Source organism: Otolemur garnettii, unplaced genomic scaffold, assembly GCF_000181295.1.
Source record: "Otolemur garnettii isolate 467f Iridium unplaced genomic scaffold, OtoGar3 scaffold00218, whole genome shotgun sequence".
Lineage (NCBI taxonomy): Eukaryota > Metazoa > Chordata > Mammalia > Primates > Galagidae > Otolemur > Otolemur garnettii.
The window spans coordinates 1,871,061-1,891,348 of record NW_003852613.1 but is presented as its reverse complement, the minus strand read 5'-3'; the positions used below and the strand labels follow the sequence as shown (position 1 = coordinate 1,891,348).

The window sequence follows — 20,288 nt, the reverse complement described above, 5'->3', positions numbered from 1 at the left end:
GAGCCCAGGAGTTGGAGGTTGCTGTGAGCAGTGAAGCCATGGCACTCTACCCAGGGTGACAGCTTGAGGCTCTGTCTCAAAAAAAAAAAAAAAAGAATATGTAGGGGACCCCAAGAACAGAATTCACCCAGATCTGTAAAGAGTGCAAGTGAAGTTTAATGGCAAGTTCTTGGCTTGGCTGCCTACTCCAACCTGAGATTCCTTCCTTATTAAAAGTTCCAGTGAGGGCTCGGCGCCTGTAGCTCAGCGGCTAGGGTGCCAGCCACATTCACCAGGGCTGGTGGGTTTGAATCCAGCCCAGGCCTAGCCAAACAACAATGCCAACTACAACCAAAAAATAGCTGGGCGTTGTGGCAGGTGCCTGTAGTCCCAGCTACTTGGGAGGCTAAGGCAAGAGAATCGCTTTAGCCAAGAGTTTGAGGTTGCTGTAAGCTGTGACCCCATGGCACTCTACCCAGGGCAACACAGTGAGACTCTGTCTCAAAAAAGAAAGAAAAAGAAAAAAGTAGCAGGCATCATGGCAGGTGCCTTTAGTCCCAGATACTGAGGAGGGTGAGGCAAGAGATCACTTCAGCCCAAGAGTTTGAGGTTGCTGTGAGCTATGATGATGCAACAGCACTCTACCCTAGGTGACAGAGACTCTGCTTCAAAAAAGAAAAAAAAAAAATTCCAGTGAAGCAAATCGAAAAAGGTCTCCGTGGGTTATTACTTTCCTTGCTGCACTGTGTAAATAAACAGGCCAAATTTAATGAAACCAGAAATATTTTGTAAGTAAGAATAATCTTACTTTGATTATCTTCAATTAAAAAGGGAGGTTGTTTGTAGGGAGAAATTGTATCTTTCAGTGGAGAAACAACACACCTGTGTGGTTTATCAGCTTTCAGTCTTGTGCACTGTCTAAAACCGACTAGTTCCTGATTCATACACATTTCGTTGGCCTGGCCAAATCCTCAGTTCCACTTTCCTTCAATAACTGGCCCCATGCTCCAAACCAACGTTTCTAATTTTTCTCCCTCCCTGCTGACTTGGCATCACCAGAATTCAAACTTGAATGCCCAGATCCTTGTTGGGAACTCAGATTGTCCTTTACTCCCAGGGTCTGAAAAAGCCCAGCAGGCTGAGTAAGAAAAAGTTTATTTTCTTTTTTTTTTTTGAGACGGAGCCTCAAGCTGTCCCCCTGGGTAGAGTGCCATGGCATTACAGCTCACAGCAACCTCCAACTCCTGGGCTCAAGCGAGTCTCCTGCCTCCGCCTCCCAAGTAGCTGGGACCACAGGTGCCCGCCACAACGCCCAGCTATTTTTTTTTTTTGGTTGCAGCCGTCATTGTTGTTTGGCGGGTCCAGGCTGGGGATTCGAACCCGCCACCTCAGGTGTACGTGGCTGGCGCCTTAGCCGGTTGAGCCACAGGCGCCGAGCCGAAAAAGTTTATTTTCAACAGATTATTATGTATGAGGTGGAGTGGCTGCTCTGTGGGCCACTCAGGGAAGTGCTCCAGGGCTCCAGCATGTTCCACAATCTGCTCCGGGAACCAACCGTGACTGTGACACTGATGTCTATGCCGCCACCACCAACATTCACAGGACAAGCCCGGAAATCCATCGGATTGCCACTGTTATCCTCATTCCACTGAGTACAGACACTCAGAGCCCAGCGTCTAGAAATCTTCTTAACTGGCTACCCTCTAAAACCTGCCTTTATCATCAGCGCCAACCATTAATCTGTTTTTCTTTCTGCACCCACATCCATGGCTCGCATTCAGTGCCCTGTCATCTGAGTCACTCAGCAAACACACTCCACTGTGGAGTCTCAACATGTGGTCCAGCCCATCCTTCAGGAAAAAAAGAACTGAATGGAAAATGGGTGGCCCCTGTTGAGAGGAAAAGAATGTTTCCTTGAACAAGAGGAGGACCAGACTCCAACCAGGCTCCTCTGAGCTTCTCAACGGGGCCTCAAACAAACACCAACATAATTTTTTAACAGCTCAAAGCCATGCACATACCTAAAGATGGCCCTAGCCTCCTCCTTAAAGAGCCTCACAAACTCAAGTTTGTGAACAGAATCTCCAGTCTGTTCCAGCCAACCCCTGAAGACACCTGTCTCCCAGGCCCTTTGGGAGGACAGGAGCTAACTTTATTTTTAAATTTTTACTTATTTAGGAGCTAACTTCAATAAGGTCCACTGGCCAACCAGATGGGCTTCACACGGACCACCGTCCTTCCTACCACCCCAGTTCCTGGGGTGGAATTGCCCCTCAGTCCCCTGTCACTTCTAGAAAAAGTGGTGTGGAGCTCAGCACTCCCTCATCCTGTCAGTAGTTAATGAGTAAACACACCTTTTGCATTAACTAGTGCCCCACTATATTTCTCTTTAAACTTACTCCTCCTGGGCCCTGCAAGTCCCCTGGGAGCCCGCCCCCACCCCCCACCCCCCACCCCCACCAACGGGCAGGGCAGCAAGTTCTGAGGGCAACCGACTCCCCTGATCTTTCAGGCTTTGGGAGTGGGGATGGTTCTGCAGTAAATGCAAATCAATAGCACACAAAAATCCCTGGCTGGAAAAACAGAAAAAGTTGGTCACTGGTCCCTTAGCTGGGCAGTCTTGGGGTGACCTCCCCTTTCTCTCACATTCCCAGGTGGCAGGAGGCAGGCGGGCTCCCCAAGCCACAGCAGACCACGTAGCGGGGATGAGGGAATCTCTAAGGCCTGCAAGGAGGAGCCTGCTGGTGATCACTGAGCCGCCCTCCCCCTTTTTCACCCCACCCCGGGTCCAGCTCCAGAGCCTCTCCTCCGGTCCCCTTGCAAAGAACTGCCCAGCTCTGAGGGTCTGATCCCAGAGCGTGGCATCCTGCCCCAGAGACAAGCTAATCATCCCCTTCGAACACCCACCCGAGGCCTGAGGCCCAATATCCAACCCAGGTCTGGGGCCCTCACCCCAGCACAGATCGTCAATCGTCTTCCCCAGGACGAATCTGGGAACCCCGCCCGGTGCAGAGACAGCCCGGGTTAGATGCCCTTCAGGGGTCCGAATCCCTCACTCCCACCTGGCGCTCCCTACCCCCCAGGCTCGGAACTCTCTACAGTCAGGCTCCCTCACAGCACTCAGAGCCCCCTAGCCCAGGGCCGGAGACCCCCTGCCAGCCGGCTCACTCACCTTCCCGGAGGCCGCGGCCCTGCCTCGCCCCGCCCCGCCCCGCCCCTCCGGTCTGCACGCTCCCGGCGCAGGCGTCGCCGCGGGCAGCCCCGGTCCGGAGAGGCCCTGATGGCGGCGGCTATGGCGGCGGCGCTGCGGGGACCTGGCGCGCGCTTCCGGTGGCGGCAGCTGGCGTCGGCGGGCGGGGCCCGGGGCGCGGCGCGGGGCGCAGCAGGTAGGGCGCGGCCGGGCGGAGGTGGCCGCGCACCGGCCTTTCGGTCTAGTCTTGGGCAGGAGATGGGGCCGCTTTCAGCCCCCGCGAGCCCCCTTCCCAGATGGGGAAGCTGAGGTGGGGCCCCGCTGTGCCCGCGGCATCCGAGCTGGCGCCCCCAGCCCTGTAACGACTACAGTCCTAACGGTGATGATGTTCCACCTCTCGAGGCCGCAGTGCGCCCCCCTGGCCAGACCTCCCACCTCCTACCGTACCCCAGACGCTGCACACAGCAGGTGCGCGTATGCACGGCCCCCCGCTGTAGTGGGCGAGGAGGATGCCCTGGGGGAGGAGGCACGTGCATTTGTTCTCCTGGAGCTTGCAGGGTTCGCCCACCAAATTGGGACATTGGGACAGTATTTTAACTTCGAGTGCCCTGAGAAGGGACTCCCGCCACCCCACGTCACTCAGGAGGGTTTGCACCACACACTGCAGGTACAGCTCCTCCGAGTGCCCATGGATTCCCACATCTGCTTGGGAATCCCAGCTCCATGCATGACCACGTGTTCTCTGCCTCATGGGGGACCATCCCCATCCTGTTCCTGGAGGCCTGAGACAGCTCTGCTGTTCCCATAGGGAGGGAGTGTGGAGGGTGTGAGGGAGGCCTGGCTCAGGCTGCTTCATAGAGATGTCACTGCAGGAGGCAGATGGCCAGCCCTTGGCCACCAGTGGGCTAGGAAGGAAGGCTGAGGGCATGTGTAAACAGACCATTACTGTCCAGGCCCTGGGGACCTGCCAGGCTGAAGGTGGCCCTGTGGGGTCCTGGGTGGCAGGCAGTTACCACCTTGTGAGGTGACCTAGGGGGTGCGCTTACTGTGGCTTTGTGAACCTGGGAGCCTGGTAAAGACACTTTTTTTTTTTTTTGAGACAAGAGTCTCAAGCTGTAGCCTTAAGTAGAGTGCTGTGACATCATAGCTCATAGCAGCCTCCAACTCTTGGGCTCAAGCAATCCTCTTGCCTCGGTTTTTCTATTTTTAGTAGAGAACCTTGCTTTTGTTCAGGCTGGTCTGAAACTCATGAGAACAAACTATCCACCCACTTTGGCCTCCCAGAATTAGACTAGGATTATAGACGTGAAGGACACCAGTCTTTCAAAGCTTCCTTATTGCATATGTCAGGTAGGGACATTCGTAAATACACCTGTGTCAGTGGAGTCCTCACCTTACCCAGTGCCAGGGAAAGATGTATAGACAGGAGCTGCCCCTTTAGGCTGTTAGGCAGCTCTGGCCTTGGGGCAGGGCATTTGGTTTCTAGCTGTGCAGAAGGTACCCTGAGGGTTCTGCCCCTTTACTGGCATGAGAAGGAGCTGATAAGGCCTGGAGAAGGTGCTAACCCCTAACAATGAGTGCAAGTTTTGGGGTCTTGCTGTGTTGTCCAGGCTGGAGTCTAGTGGCTATTCACAGGTATGATCATAGTATACCACAGCCTGGACCTGCTGGGCTCAAGCAATCCCCCTGCCTCAGTCTCCTGAGTAGCTGGGACTATAGGTATGTGTGATGATGTGCTGCTCTCAGAGTCCAGTTATGAGCCACCACCTTCATTTCAGCCCCAAAGTTTCTCCTTTCAGAGCAGGGAGACATCAACCCTGTCACAGGCTTGGGGGGGTGGGGGTGGGGTGGCTGATGTAGCCCCTGAATGGCAGGAGCTAGCCCAGTGCTATAGATGTTAACTGTCTTCTGACACCTGCTGCTAGGAAAGAGTTTGGGGGATGGGGAGAACAGCCACACAGAAGATCCCGAGGTGGCCAGCTCACTTATGGGTGCTGTTTGCTGGGGACTTCACATGCCCTCGCTGCAGCAGCACATCTGTCACTTGGGCCTTGCCATGGGCGCGGGGCTCCTGCTCTAGCTGGCCCTGGACTAGGCACCCATTTGAGAGAGGAGCAGAAAAGTTACAGGACAGTGTAGCCAGACGCAGCAGGGAAGCTCAGACGCTTAAGCCCAGAGGGTGGGGAGAGAGGGCAGAAGGCAATGCTATGGGGTTTCCCAGGGCATTGGAGTGCACAGGTGAGTCCCCAGGTAAGGGGTGCTTCCTTGCCATCTGGCCCTTCCTCCCACAGAGCAGCACCCACCCTGCCTACCTTCTGGGTCCTTGGGTCCTCCCCAGCAGGCTAATCCAACCCTCCCATGTGCTTAAGGGCAGATCTACCCGCCTGTTCCAGTGCTTATCAGGATGAGAGGGCTCCTGGGCGTGCCCAGGGGAGAGTAAACCACCAGGATAAGCCCTCACTCTGCAAAGCCAGTTTGCCCTCCACACTGCTTGATAGTGGGGCTGCAAGTGGGACGACCAGCTCACTTACACATGCACTCTGGTGCACCCACTCTGGGTGACCAGAAGAACAGGTACCAGGATGGAAGGTAGGGACATTCTGGGCAAAGCCTCCAGGGCACCAGTCCAGGGACAGCTCCTCTTACACCAGCAGGTGTCCTTGGTTCTCAGGGCTGGCGTAGGAGTCATCAGAACAATTTACAACAGCTTAGGCCTTTTTAGAGTCCTTGAGTTGAATTCAGAATGGGGTGAGCTTTGGCTTGGCTGTGTGAGCTGGGTTGCGTCTCTCTGAGATTGTACATGTGTGTACACACATATCACATGTACCCAGATACCACTGCTGGATGGAAGTGTGAGTGGGTCCGGCTGTGGAGCAGGCTGACTACAGGCAGCCTGTGTGCCTGGACACGGCTCCTGGTGGCAGTTTCCAGGGCTTTCTCAGCTGTGAACCAGTACTTTGAGGCCCTAGCTCTTGTGTCCATTTAGGGTACAGGCTCTAGACCCCAGTCTGGGGGCATCTGCAGAGGTGGGTTCCTTGGGGGATGTGGGACTCGGACCTTTGAGGCAGCTGAAGAGACAGGTGCAAGGCTCTGATCCTGTGTTGGGGAGGATACCCTAGCCTCGGATGGCAGACCCCACTCTGATCGTGGGACCTGTGGACCTGGCCCAAGAGCAGTGACCATCTCCAGATGCCCTGGGAGGGTGGCACTCTTCCTCATCCAGGTAGGCCTTTGTCTGCAGAGAGGCTGGAAGACTTCTACTTGTTTTATACTTAGACCCTTGTCACCAGCTCCTCCCCTGCCCTCACCCTCCATGGACTGACAATTTTCTGTTATTTCTTCCTTCACCCGGGGAGTGGGCTAGTGCATGGTTGTGGGTGTCCCCTATCTCAGGCCCGAGTCAGAGTACTTCCATTGCCCTGCACTCCCTTCCTCTCCATCCTCCTCGTTTTGGTTCTTTCTCACCTGCCTTCGGTGCTAGTAGCTTGTAGAGTAGGTGCAGATGACGCCTTCTGCAGGTTGGAGAGGCTGAGAGTGGCCCTCTGTGCTGCAAACTGTAGTGAAGGACCAAGGTGACAACTCAGGGAACCCAAAGGGAATGCCAGAGAAGAAGTCTGAGCCCAGGCAGCTCTGGCTGTGTTCAGGGTTACTTCTCTCCCAGATCACCCTGCAACCGGGCAGGCTCTGAGACATCTGGTAGTGCATGCCTGCCAGCTACACATGGCAGGGGCTGTGCTTTTATTCTTGCTCACTTGTGACAAGTGGTGACTTTTTTTTTTTTTAAGACAGAGTCTTACTCTGTTGCCCTGGGTAGAATTGCATGGTGTCATCATAGCTCACATCAACCTCAAACTCTTAGGTTCAAAAGATCTTCCTACCTCAGCTTCCCAAATAACTGGTACTATTGGTGCCCACCATGAAACCCAGGTAATTTTTCTATTTTTAGTAGAGATGGGGTCTATTCATCTACTCCTGAGCTGAAGCAATCCACTCACCGTGGCCTCCCTGAATGCTAGGATTATAGGCTTCTGCCACCTCACCCTGCCACAAAGGGCGATCTTTACAACTCAAAGGCACATGGGCACAAGGAGAATGTTTTAGCGCCGAATCTGGCTCAGAATGCTGGGTGAAGTTGAGTTCTGAAGTCCTGCTGATTGGCACTGTGTGTGTGGGAGGCGTGGTTTGCAAATGTGATGGCACACACCTCTGCCAACCTCATCCCAGCATCACTGGGCCCTGGATCTGCCCAGACCACATGTATGAAGTCCTTGCTTTCCTCTCTGGTGGGTGATGTGTTGTCACCTCTATCCATCAAAGGATGGGGTCTTCCATCTTAATAAAATAGATCCTGTACTGGCTCGGTGCCCATAGCACAGTGGTTATGGCACCAGCCACGTACACTGAAGCTGGTGGGTTCAAACTCAGCCCAGCCCAGCTAGAACAACAATGGCAACTGCAACAAAAAATGGCCAGGCATTGTGGTGGATCCCTGTAGTCCCTACTACTAGGGAGGCTGAGGCAAAAGAATCGCTTAAGCCCAAGAGTTGGAAGTTGCTGTGAACTGTGATGCCATGGCTCTCTACTGAGGGTGACATAATAAAAGTCTGTCTCAAAAAAAAAAATAGATCCTGTACTGCGTTTAACCATGCAGAACTTCTTGCTGATTGGAATCATGGGACATCACAGAGGGCCACTCTCAGCCTCTCCATCCTGCAAAAGGCGTCACCTGCCCCTACTCTACAGTGCTAAAACACTCTCCATGGGACAGACTTTCTGAGTCTGTCCCCAGCCCTGGGCTGACCGCCTTCCTTCTCATCTCTCTTCCCTTCTCCCAACAGGGCAGTGGGACTATGACCTCCTGGTCATTGGTGGAGGATCTGGTGGCCTGGCTTGTGCCAAGGAAGGTATGTATCCTCTGTCCCCTTGGCATGGCAGGGCCTTGAAGCTTTTGGGGCCCCTTGGAGGGAGTGGCATTGTCCCAAACATGCATGCATCTCCTCCATAGCTGGCGTGCTGTGGTTGCCCCAGTGGCTGGTTGCTGGTGTACCTGGCCATCTGCCAGTCAGCCCATCCCTGGACCTCAGGGCCACTTCTGGAAATGGGTGGTCCTGCTGGCAATGTGTCCCACTGTCTCTCCCAGTGGAACCGACACCTGGCCTGTGTGTCTGCTCAGTGCCAGAGTTCCAGGGACTCGCGTCTCCTTTACCCCGGAATCTCAGTTCTTGGGTGCCTTTCGTGAGAGTGGCATTCCCTCTGCAGACTGTGGCATGGTTTTGTAGCTTTGTTGGGGTAAAATTGATATATTTAAAGTGGACAACTTGATAAGCCTCAATATGTGTATATACCTGGGAAACCAGAACCATAGTCAAGATAGGGAGTCTGCTGGGGCTGGTGGCTGACACATCAGAAATTTATGGCCTCACAGCTCTGGAGGCCAGATGTTCAAGATCCAGGTGTCTGCTGAGGCCTGTCCCCTGGGCTGGCCGATGGCTGCCTCCTCCCTGTGTCCTCACAGGGTTGTCTGTCTATGCCTGTCCTCATCTGTTATAAGGACACCTTACTGGGTCAGGGCCCACTGGCCTCATTTTGACTTGAGTGCCTTTTTGAAAACTCTACATCCAAATATCATCACATTCTGAGGTACTGGGGTCAGGGCTTCCCATGGGAATTTTGGCAGGGAGGGCACAGGTTGGCCCATAACAATACCCAAAGTTTCCTCGAGCCCTTATAACCCCTTCCTACTTCTACCCCACGTTCCTAGGCAACCAGTGGGCTTTCCCTTACTAGGAATTAGTTTGCGTTCTTGGAATCCTTCTAGTGAGCTCTTCTGGCTCCTTTCACCCTACATAGTTATCTTGAGACTCGTGTGTGTTACTGCATGTTTCAGTCGTTCTTTATTTTGTTGTTATTTTTGGAGACAGAGTCTTGCTCTGTCACCCTGGGTAGAGTGCCGTGGTGTTATGGCTCACTGTAACCTCTAACTCCTGGGCTCAAGTGATCCTCCTGCCTCAGCCTCCCAAGTACCTGGGACTACAGGTGCCCACTACCATGCCTGGCTAGTTTTTTCTATTTTTAGTCAAGATGTTGTATATGGTGGGGAGTGTCTCACTCTTGCTCAGGCTGGTCTCAAGTTCCTGAGCTCAAACTATACTCCTGCCTCAGCCTCCCAGAGTGCTGGGATTATAGGTGTGAGCCACCACGCTCAGCCCTGGTCATGTATTTTCATTACCTGGGAGTGAAGTTGCTGGGTCACTGGTAACTTTATGGTTAGCATTCTGAGGAGCTGCCCAGCTGTTTTCCACAGTGCCTGCACCACTTATCTTCCCGCCAGCTGTGTGTGAGTTTCCAGCTGACTTCACATGTTCCCCACAGTTGTTACCTGTTTTTTTTATTGTAGCTGTACTACATCTTTTCATATGCTCGTTGGCTGTTTTCGTATCTTCTTGGAGAAATGTCTATTTAAAACCTTTTCCCATTTTAAAAATGGATTTTTTTTAAAATTATTGAGTTTTAAGAATTTTTTTTTTTAACAGAGACAGAGTCTTACTTTATTGCCCTTGGTAGAGTGCCATGGTGTCATAACTCACAGCAACCTCCAACTCCTAGGTTTAGGCAATTCTCTTGTCTCAGCCTTCCAAGTAGCTGGGACTACAGGCGCCTGCCACAACGCCTGGCTCTTTTTTTGTTGCAGTTTGGTCGGGGCTGGGTTTGAACCTGCCACCCTCGGTATATGGGGCCGGCGCCCTACTCACTGAGCCACAGGCACCACCTGAGCTTTAAGAATTTTAAAAAATATATTCTGGGCTGGGTGCAGTGGCTCACGCCTATAATCTGAGCAGTCTGGGAGGCTGAAGCAGGTGGATTGCCTGAGCTTATAGTTTCAAGACCAGCCTGAGGCAGAGCAAGATCCTGTCTCTAAAAATAGCCAGGAATTGTGGTGGACACCTGTAGTCCCAGCTACTCAGGAGGCTGAGGCAAGAGAATCGCTTGAGCCGGAGAGTTGGAGGTTGCTATGAGCTGTGACACTATGGCACTCTACCCAGGGTGACAAAGTGAGACTCTGTCTCAAAAAGAAAAAAAAAAAAAAAAAAAAAAATATATATATATATATATTCTGGATACTAGAGTCTTGTCAGATGTCTGATTTGTAATCTTGCAGAATCTCCCATTTTGTAGGGTGTCTCCTTCCCTCCTCTCCTTTTTTTCTTCCTTTCTTCCTTGACAAGGTCAGGCTGGAGGATAATGGCTCAGTCACAGGTCACTGAGACTTCAAACTCCTTATCTCAAGTGATCTTCCCACCTTAGCCTCCTGAGTATCTGGGACTATAGCACCTGGCTAAATTCTTTGAGCTTTTGTATGTCTGAAAAATCTGTATTTTACCTTCATTTAAAAAACGTATTTTCTCTGGATATAGAATGCAAGGCAGGCAGGTTTTTTTTTCTTGTAGCACTCTAAAAACCTTGTACCTCTGTCTTCTCACTTGCATTATTTGTGAGGAGGAAGCTGCCACCATCTTTATCCTTATTTCTCTGAAGTGTGTCTTTTTTTCTTTTACTTTTTTTTTTTTTTTTTGAGACGGAGCCTCAAGCTATCCCCCTGGGTAGAGTGCCATGGCATTACACTCACAGCAACCTCCAACTCCTGGGCTCAAGCGAGTCTCCTGCCTCAGCCTCCCAAGTAGCTGGGACTACGGGTGCCCGCCACAATGCCCGGCCATTTTTTGGTTGCAGCCATCATGGTTGTTTGGCGGGTCCGGGCTGGGGATTCGAACCTGCCACCTTAGGTGTATGTGGCTGGCGCCTTAGCCGCTTGAGCCACAGGCGCCGAGCCGCGTCTTTTTTTCTGTGCCTACTTTTAGGATATTCTCTTTCCATTGGTTTTTCAGCAATGATTTTTAATTGTGGTATGCCTGTTTATTCTTTTTTGAATTTTTTTGGCTAGAGTTCATTGAGCTTTTTGGTTCTATAGATTTTTATTTTTTATTTTATTTATTTATTTTTGAGATAGAGCCTCACTCTATGCCCTGGGTAGAGTGCTATGGCATCATAGCTAACAGCAACCTCAAACTCTTGAACTCAAGTGATCCTCCTGCTTCAGCCTCCCAAATAGCTAGGACTATGATTACCTGTCATAACACCTGGTTATCTTTAGTTTTTCTTTTTTTTATTGTTGGGGATTCATTGAGGGTATAATAAACCAGGTTATACTGATTGCATTTGTTAGGTAAAGTCCCTCTTACAATTGTGTCTTGCCCCCAAAAGGTGTGTCACACACCTAGTTTTGGTTTTTTTATTTTCATCAAGTTGTGAAATTTTTTGACCATACCTCTTCAAATAATTTTTCTGTCCCTCCCCCTTGCCCTCACTTTTGGACACTTTAATTCCTCATATATTAGGCTTGATGCAGCTCACTGATGCGCTTTTCATTTAAAAAACAATTTTTTGGCTTGGCGCCTGTGGCTCAAGTGGCTAAGGCGCCAGCCACATACACCTAAGGTGGAGAGTTCAAATCCAGCCCGGGCCCACCAAACCACAATGACGGCTGCAACCAAAAAATAGCTGGGTGTTGTGGCGGGCGCCTGTGGTCCCAGCTACGTGGGAGGCAGAGGCAGGAGACTCGCTTAAGCCCAGGAGTTGGAGGTTGCTGTGAGCTTTGATGGTATAGCACTCTACCCAGGGGGACAGCTTGAGGCTCTGTCTCAAAAAATAAAAAAATAAAACAATTCTTTTTCCTACTTTCAGTGGAGACGGGGGTCTTACTCTAGCTCAGGCTGGTCTTGGACACCACAAGCAATCTACCTGCATTAGCTTCCCATTAAAAAAAAGTTTTCCTGGCTCGGTGCCTGTTCCATAGTGGTTACGGCTCCAGCTGCATACACCAAAGGTGTTGGGTTTGAACCTGACCTGGGCCAGCTAAACAACTGCGACAACAAAAATAAAAAATAAAAATAGCCAGGTGTTGTGGTGAGTGCCTGTAGTCCTGTTACTTGAGAGGCTGAGGCAAAGAGAATCACTTTAAGCCCAAGAGTTTGAGGTTGCTGTGAGCTGTGATTCCACCGTACTCTGTTGAGTACTGGGGTGACATAGTGAGACTCTGTCTCAAAAAAAAAAAAAAAGTTTTTCTTGTCTTCTGTGTTTCTTTTTGGACAGTTTCTATTCCTGTGTTTTCAAATTCACTAAAAAAAGATTCTGTATGGGTGGCACCTGTGGCTCAAAGGAGTAGGGCACCAGCCCCATATGCTGGAGGTGGCGGGTTCAAACCCAGCCCCAGCCAAAAAGTGCAAAAAAAAAAATAAAGATTCTATAAAATGTAATCTGTGATTAATCCCAGTTAGTGTATTTTTTTATCTTCTACCTTGTAATTTTCATCTCCCAAGTTGGTTCTTTTGTTCTAGCTTCTGTGTTGTTCCCTAACTCTTTGAACATATAAAATAGTTAAAATACTCCTTTTATGGATCTTTTCTGCTGATTCTGGCTGCTGTGTCCCTTCTCAGTCAGTTTCCTTGACCATTTGTTTCCCCCCTTTGTGGGGGTATTTTCCAGATGTTTTGCATGGCTGGTAATTTTTGGTTGAATATCAGACACTTTGAATTTACCTGTTGGGTTCTGTACATTTGTATATTTCTAGAAATACTATTATTGAGCTTTGTTCTGGGATGTAGGTAAGTTGTTAAGAGACAGTTTGACCCTTTTCAGGTGAGTACAGACGGTGCCCAGTCTCAGGCTTATTTATTCTCAACCACTGAGGTCTGACCCAGCGCCCCAGGAATTCTGTGTTTATCCCAGTCTGGCTTTAGAAATAGGCCTATTCCCTGCCCTATGGTCCCACAGTCCCCTCTGATCCTTCCAGGTAGTTCATCCCCAGCTTTGGGTAGTTTGCTTGTGAAGGTGAGCAGATGGCACCCCTGCCGTCTCCCTCCTCTCTGCCCTTCCGTCCCACTCGGTCTCTGTGGACTCAGCCCCCTGGCTCCTCCCCCCAGTGGACTGTGCTGCTGTCGCCACCCCCAGTGCCGGGTGCTGGGGACTCCCTAAAGCCACCTCGTTGGCTTCTGTCTCTCAGGTCTGTTGTTTGTCACCTATTGTCCACTTTCTTAAAACCCGTCATTTCATTTATTTTATCTGGAGTTTTGGTTGTTTCAGGGGAGGTAAATTTGGGCCATGTTGCTCCCTCGTGGCCAGAGGTGGGAGTTGGACATTGGCATTTTGAAGAGTCCTTGCAGCCTGACCCTCTGAATAGAGCGTGGGAATCCCTCTTCATTCAGTTGAGCAAAATGGGTTTTTGTTTTGTTTTGTTTTTTGAACTATGATGCTATGGCATCATAGTTCACAGAAACCTCAAACTCTTAAATTCAAGTGATTCTCTTGCCTCAGCCTCCCAAGAGCTGGGACTACAGGCACCGGCCACAGCGCCCAGCTATTGTTAGAGATGGAGGTCTTGCTTTTGCTCAGGCTGGTGTCAAACCCATAAGCTCAGGCAATCAGCCTGCCTCGGCCTCCCAGAATGCTGGGATTACAGGTGTGAGCCACCGTGTCCGGCCTGATCAAAATGGGTTTTTAAGGTGAGTGATTCTGAAACTATTCTGGTGCTGGTTGTCAGTAGCTGTGAATGGAGTGTTTCCTGTAGTGTCTAGAGCACTTGACCACCTCCACCAGGGCCAGGATTTGCTGATGCTATTCCCAGGGAGAGCCAGGAGAAAGCCCCCAAATTAGCCCTGGCAATGTGTTTTAAGTTGGCCTCAAAGCCTGGAACCCCTGGCCCTGATGGCCCTGCCAATGGCCAAGAGAGCCACTGGGCAGCTCCACAGCAGGAGGTGTAGTTTGGGGTTGGGGGTCTGGGTGTCCCCTCTGGGGCTGACTGACTCTGGGGCTGGCTGACTCTGGTCCTGCCAGTCCACTTCTGAGCTCCATCCAGGGGTCTGGGAAGGCCAGGGACAGAGCAAGGGGGAGCCTCCGGGTAGGGTGGGGCAGTGGGAGAACAGGTTGGCGTCAGCACCACCACGATGGTCATTGTGCAGGCTGTGGTCTGAGGAGAGGACTGAGGGGCCTTGCCTGTGGGCAGGCAAAGCAGGGGTCACTGGCGTGGTTCCACGGGCCCAGGCCCTTCTCCACCCTCTTACAGGCCTCCTGGGTCCCTGGGCATCCCCAGCTCTGGCCCCAAGCTGGTCCCCTGTTGCCCTTTTGTGCTCCCTGATGCTCTCCTTGTCATTCCAGCTGCTCAGCTGGGACGGAAGGTGGCTGTGGTGGACTATGTGGAACCTTCTCCCCGAGGTGAGCAGCCCCTGTGGGAGCCCATTGTCCTGGGGAAGGAGGCGGAGGTGGGTCCAGCTCGTGAGGCCCTTCCTCCCCTGCAGTCTGTGGTCTCTGGGCAGTGTCCTGTTTCACACATCATTACTTTAAAATTCGTGGTCATTCTCATTTTAAAAACGACTCTGAATACAATTAAGGAATGCAGATTCACTCAGCCAGGATCCCCCAGCCCTGTTTGAATCACAAAACATGATCCCAATACGTGGAAGAAGAGGGGACCCTTCTTCAGCAGGTCACATAAATTCAGCTATGCTCTTCCTGTCCCAGGCACCAGGTGGGGCCTCGGTGGCACCTGTGTCAATGTGGGCTGCATCCCCAAGAAACTGATGCACCAGGCGGCACTGCTGGGGGGCATGATCCAGGATGCCCGGCACTATGGCTGGGAGGTGGCCCAGCCCATCTCCCACAACTGGTGAGGACCCAGCCAAGGTGCCCCCAATTCTTTTCTGCTACTTCAGAACAGAAAGAAAAAGAGGAGGGGGGACAGGAGAGGAGTTTCAACCAGGGAGACTCTGGGCTCTCTGTAGACATGTGTATGTATCTGCAGACATTTGGGGGTGCCACTAGGGGGAGAGCTTGCTGTGTCTTCTGTGCCCAGGGCAGCCCCACCACGAGCAGTGCGGCCCCAAAGGCTGTAAGTGTGGGTTGGGGAGTTGCCTCAGTCAAGCTTGTTTTGAGAAGGGGACCTGCGTGGCTCTTCTGAGAGCCACCACGGTGGTGCAGACATTGTCAGAGAGTGGCCTTCAGGACCCAGAGCCTCTGCTCCCAACGCTATGGGCCAGTACCTTTGTCCAGAGGTCCCACGGTCCCAAACCTAGAACTGAGGTGGTGTCAGCATGTAGACCTGGATGTCACATTTGGCTACTTTTTTTTTTTTTTTTTGAGACAGAGTCTCAAGCTGTCGCCCTGGGTAGAGTGCCGTGGCGTCACAGCTCACAGCAACTTCCAACTCTTGGGCTCAAGCAATCCTCTTACCTCAGTTTTTCTATTTTTAGTAAAGACGGGGTCTCAGTTTTGCTTAGGCTGATCTTGAACTTGTGAGCTCAAACAATCCACCTGCCTTCACCTCCCAGAGTGCTGGGATTACACGCATGAGCCACCACTGCCTGGCCTTTTTTTTGAGACAGAGTCTTACTCGGTCACCCTAAGTAGAGTGCTATGGCATTGTAGCTCACAGCAACCTCAAACTCTTGGGCTTGAGTGATCCTCTTGCCTCAACTTCCTAAGTAACTGAGACTGCAAGTGCCCACCACTGTGCCTGTCTAGTTTTTCTATTTTTAGTAGAGAGAGGGGTCTCACTCTTGCTCAGGCTGGTCTGAAATTCTTGAGCTCAGGTATGCACCAGCCTTGGCCTTCCAGAGTGCTGGGATTACAGGCACATTTTGTTACCTCTAAAAATACCCCTATTTCTTGACCTTTGTGAATATACTATGTGCATTTAATAGTCCCTTGGGAGACTTTGCAGCTAAGATGTTCTGTGGTTCTGACATTATGTATTCTGTGTTAACAGGAGGAAGATGGCGGAAGCTGTTCAAAACCATGTGAAATCCCTGAACTGGGGGCACCGAGTCCAGCTGCAGGACAGGTGCGGGGCTTGCCAGGGCCTGGGGGAACAGGCACCCTCCTTGCCTTCTATCCAGCTTCTTGTACTGGGCACATGCAGAGTACACTCCAGGGGGTCCAGAGGGGACAGGATGAGAGGTATCCCTGATCACTGGTGGGGGTACAGATAAGAAGACAGGGGTGACCGTAGGGGATGTGGGGCCACTCTGCTGTCTGGGCCCAAGCCGAGTCTGGAGACGTGAGTGAAGAACCAGAGCAGGGCTGCTCGATCTGAGGGCGCTCAGGGCTGATGGCTCCTCCCGGGGTCAGCAGCCTTTCTCCTACCACCATTATGTGGATGGAGCCCAGGAGCCTCAGTGCTGGACAGCAAAGAGGACCCCTAGCATACCTCACACACCACACCCCACACCGCCCATCTCCTGCTCCATGAACTGCATACCTCAGGTGACCATCATACCTGAAACCACCTCTCCTGTCCAGTCCTGGGGGTCCCCAGCTCCAAAGCTGGTATTTCTTTCCCACTTGAAGCTTCCCCTGAGGCTCAGCTGCTGGAGGGCAGATGCCTAAAACTGGTACTTGTCTCAGGCCCAGCCTGCCCTGCGGTGCCCAGGCCTTCCTGAGCTTCTGGGCTAGGTGTCCCCAGTCCTTTCCCTACTTGCCAGCATTGCCATCCACTGGCATTTTGCCTCACCTGAGGCCCCAGCCTAGGGTGGAGCTGCCTTTCAGCTTCTATTTAATCCCATTGGTGAGATTTAATTAGCAGAGGATGTGTTTGAAAAATCTTATCTTTATTATTCTGCAGAAAAGTCAAGTACTTTAACATCAAAGCCAGCTTTGTCAATGAGCACACAGTTTGTGGCATCACCAAAGATGGGAAAGAGGTGAGTGACCAACCCACCCAGGTGACTCCTCCGGGTCTATTCTGGCTCTGACCCACCTGGTGCTGTTCTAAGTCAAGCACTGCTGGAACTGGAAAGGAGGCCTCCTGGGGACTGTCAGACCTCTTAAAAATGGTCAGTTTATGTGAGGTGCGTGCTGGCCAGGCCACCCTGCTACATGGGGTGATGGGGTGGCTCGGCTGGGAGCCACCCTCTTTGCAGCATTGAGAGGGGATCTGAGGACACAAGCTTCCCGCAGGGAGCTTTGTGAACTGTGAAGTGCTTGGGGTTAGGCCACTTCCCTGTCCTGCCTGTCCCTGCCACCCTCCAGGCTCTTCTGAGGATCCCTGCCTGCCTGGAGGAGCCTTGAGCTCCTGACCATGAGTCCAGAGGCGATGGGGCTGCCAGCAATTGCTATAGGTGTCAAGCCCTCCAGCCAGTGACCCTCATGTTCCTGCTTGATCCCTGGCTTTCTCAATTTCTTTCCAGACTCTGCTTTCAGCTGACAACATCGTCATCGCCACTGGAGGGCGGCCACGGTACCCCACGCACGTGAGTGTCCCCAGGGCACAGGCTTCTGTGCCACTGAGCCGTCTCTGGGCTGGAGGACGTGCTGTTCCCTCTTGTCCCCACCACTGACCTGCACACCTTCCCCCCTATGCCCACTATCATCACTTTCTACTGTTCATTTCTCTTGAGTCCGCTTTACTGAATCATACAGTCCCTGGGCTGTCCTCATTGCTAAATCCTCAGAACGATTGTCATCTTGTTCTCCCCGGGGCCCACGGGGCATTCTTCTGCCATGCCTGTCTCCTGAGTTCCCCGTGTTGATCCCTCTTTTTCTCTTCAACCTCTACATGATGAGACACCAAGTAGGTGACCCTTGTTCTCCATCGTCCTCCTCTTCCCCCACGTTTTAAAAATTGAAATAATGTTCATATGCTGTAACTCACACTTCTACTGCATACAGCTGGTGAGTTTTAGATCATTCCCGGAGCTGAGCAACTGTCCGTCACTCCCATCCATCCTTAGAACTTTCCTTCTCTCCAAGTGGAAATTCTACATCCATTAAGCAGTAGCTCCCCACTCTCCTTTCCAGCCCCCCTTCTATCTCTGTGATTTTGACTACACCAGGGACCCCGTATAAGTGGAGTCACACAGGTTTGTCTTTTGTGACTGGCTTATTTCACTGACCACATCGTTCTCAAGGTTCATCCGTGTCATAGCAGGTGTTAGAATCCCCTTCCTATTTATGGCTGAACATTCCACTGTGTGGGTGTGACATATTTTGTTTACTTGTTTGTCAGTGGGCAAAAGGTTGTTTCCACCTTTTATTTGTATTTATATTTTCTTTTTTTGAGGCAGAATCTCAAAAAAAAAAAAAAAGCATTGGGTAGAGTGCTGTGGTATCAGCCTAGATCATAGCAACCTCAAACTCCTGGATTCAAGTGATCCTCTTTCCTCATCCTCCCAAATAGCTGAGACTACAGGCCCCTGCCACAGTGCCTGGCTAGTTTTCTATTTTTAGTAGAGATGGGGTCTGGCTCTTGCTCAGGCTGGTCTCCAGCTCCTGAGCTCAGGCAATCCACCTGCCTCGATCTCAATCACAGGTGTGAGCCACCACTCCTGGCCTTGTTCTACTTGTTAGCGTCTGTGAGTCATGCTACTATGAAGGTCTATGTAAAAGTTGTCACTTCTCTTGGGTACATAGTTGGGCGTGGAACTGCCAGGTCACATGGTAATTGTATGTCAAACCTTTTGAAGAACCTCTAGACTATTTTTCAAAGTGGCTGTACCATTTACATTCCCTCCAACAGTGCACATAAGTTGTAGTTTCCTGTTTCTTCATACATCTAGTAATTTCTTATTGAAAGCCTAATTTTTCACGTAATTGAGTTTTCATGTCCTAGGTTTTATTGTTGCTGTGGCTGTTTATTGGGTGACTTTCTTGCACTAATTTTGTACATGTATTATAGATTCTTCACTCTCTGTTGTATACGGCCACTGAAATCTCAGCTCCATTAGCTTAGTGGTCAGCTAATGACCAATCAGAGATTTCCTTGAATACTTGGAAACAAGAACTCCACCAGTCTGTGCTGAGGACTCCGTGTGCCTTTGGAGAATGGGCTCAGCCAGGCCACAGATGTCTCTGCTGTAGCCTTCACTTCCTGCTGTGCAGAGGTCCAGGGCAACCCAGGGAGCTTTTTCCAGAGGTCCAGGGCAGCCCAGGGTGCTTAGGCCCCCACTTCGGTCTTTCCTAGTATGTATACAGCCAGACACATCGACCTGCCTTCTTGATCCCCAGGCATGTGCTGGAGCTTTTCAAAGCCCCTTTGGACATGTCAGTCTCAACTTTTCCTTTTGGAAAAGGGCTTTTCCAAATACTATGTACCTGTAGAGCTTTTTGGCCAGTTTTCCTCAGCTCTTATCCATCACCTCAGGCAGCTGTGAGGTTAAAACACAAGACAAACACTCCTGGGGAGAGGCCTCTAGTACTGGGAGAGTTCCACTGAGATCAGATAAAGGTGACCCTTTTGGGTGGGGTCTTCCAGGGACCCCCCCCCAGCAAGGTCAGATACTGAATCTTCTTTAGGAAGTGGGCTTTGAAGGCTCCCAGCTGGGTTTTGCTTTTTCTGAAACTCACAGTTCAGCTGAAGAAGGGGATGGGACCGGAATAAGTTTACAACTCCACAGAGCTCCCCGTTCTTACTGAGTTTCAGATATTTTTCTTCTTGTGAGATGGGCTCTTCCTCTGTCCTCCAGGTTAGAGTATAGTGGTGTAATCGTGGCTCACTGCAACCTCGAATTCGTGGGCTCAAGAGATCCTCCTGCCTCAGCCTCCTGAATAGCTGGGACTACAGGTGTGCAGCATTCTTACCTGATGTTTTAAAAACCTTTTTACGCGGCCCAGGCCGATCTTGAACTCCTGGGCTCAAGCGATCCTCTAACTTTAGCCTCCTGACTAGCTGAGATTACAGGTGTGAGCCACCATGCCCAGTTCTTAGCTATTTTTCTTTTTAATTGAGGCACAGTCAAACTTGGTCACCTTCAGTAGAATGCTGTGTTGTCGTAGCTCACAGCAGCTTCAAACTCTTGGGTTCAAGTGATCTTCTTGCCTCAGCCTCCCAAGTAGCTGGGCCTACAGACCCGCCACAATGCTTGGCTATTTTTAGAGACGAGATCTCGCTCTTGCTCAGGCTGTTCTCGAACTCCTGAGCTCAAGCAATCCACCCTCCTCGGCCTCCCAGACAGGTGTGAGCCACCGTGCCCAGCCTCAGCTATTTTTCTTTTTTTTTTTGAGACAGAGCCTCAAGCTGTCCCCCTGGGTAGAGTGCCATGGCATCACGCTCACAGCAACCTCCAACTCCTGG

At 51.3% G+C, this 20,288-nt stretch overlaps 2 protein-coding genes across 2 annotated transcripts in view; one reads left to right on the top strand and one right to left on the bottom strand.

Annotated features, from left to right (window-relative positions):
• Positions 1 to 3,182, bottom strand: part of COMT (catechol-O-methyltransferase) — a 23,303-nt gene extending 20,121 nt beyond the window's left edge. Inside the window, exon 1 of the mRNA XM_003801708.3 lies at positions 3,152 to 3,182. The gene's annotated coding sequence lies outside the window, so the exon portion shown is untranslated. The remainder of the gene's footprint in view (positions 1 to 3,151) is intronic.
• A 73-nt stretch (positions 3,183 to 3,255) lies between these two features.
• The window catches only part of TXNRD2 (thioredoxin reductase 2), a 51,721-nt gene continuing 34,688 nt past the window's right edge, over positions 3,256 to 20,288 (top strand). Inside the window, exons 1-7 of the mRNA XM_003801706.3 lie at positions 3,256 to 3,365; positions 8,008 to 8,073; positions 14,381 to 14,437; positions 14,744 to 14,888; positions 15,987 to 16,061; positions 16,842 to 16,920; positions 17,407 to 17,469. Of these exons, the coding sequence (XP_003801754.2) occupies positions 3,260 to 3,365; positions 8,008 to 8,073; positions 14,381 to 14,437; positions 14,744 to 14,888; positions 15,987 to 16,061; positions 16,842 to 16,920; positions 17,407 to 17,469 (591 nt within the window). The 5' untranslated portion in view covers positions 3,256 to 3,259. The remainder of the gene's footprint in view (positions 3,366 to 8,007; positions 8,074 to 14,380; positions 14,438 to 14,743; positions 14,889 to 15,986; positions 16,062 to 16,841; positions 16,921 to 17,406; positions 17,470 to 20,288) is intronic.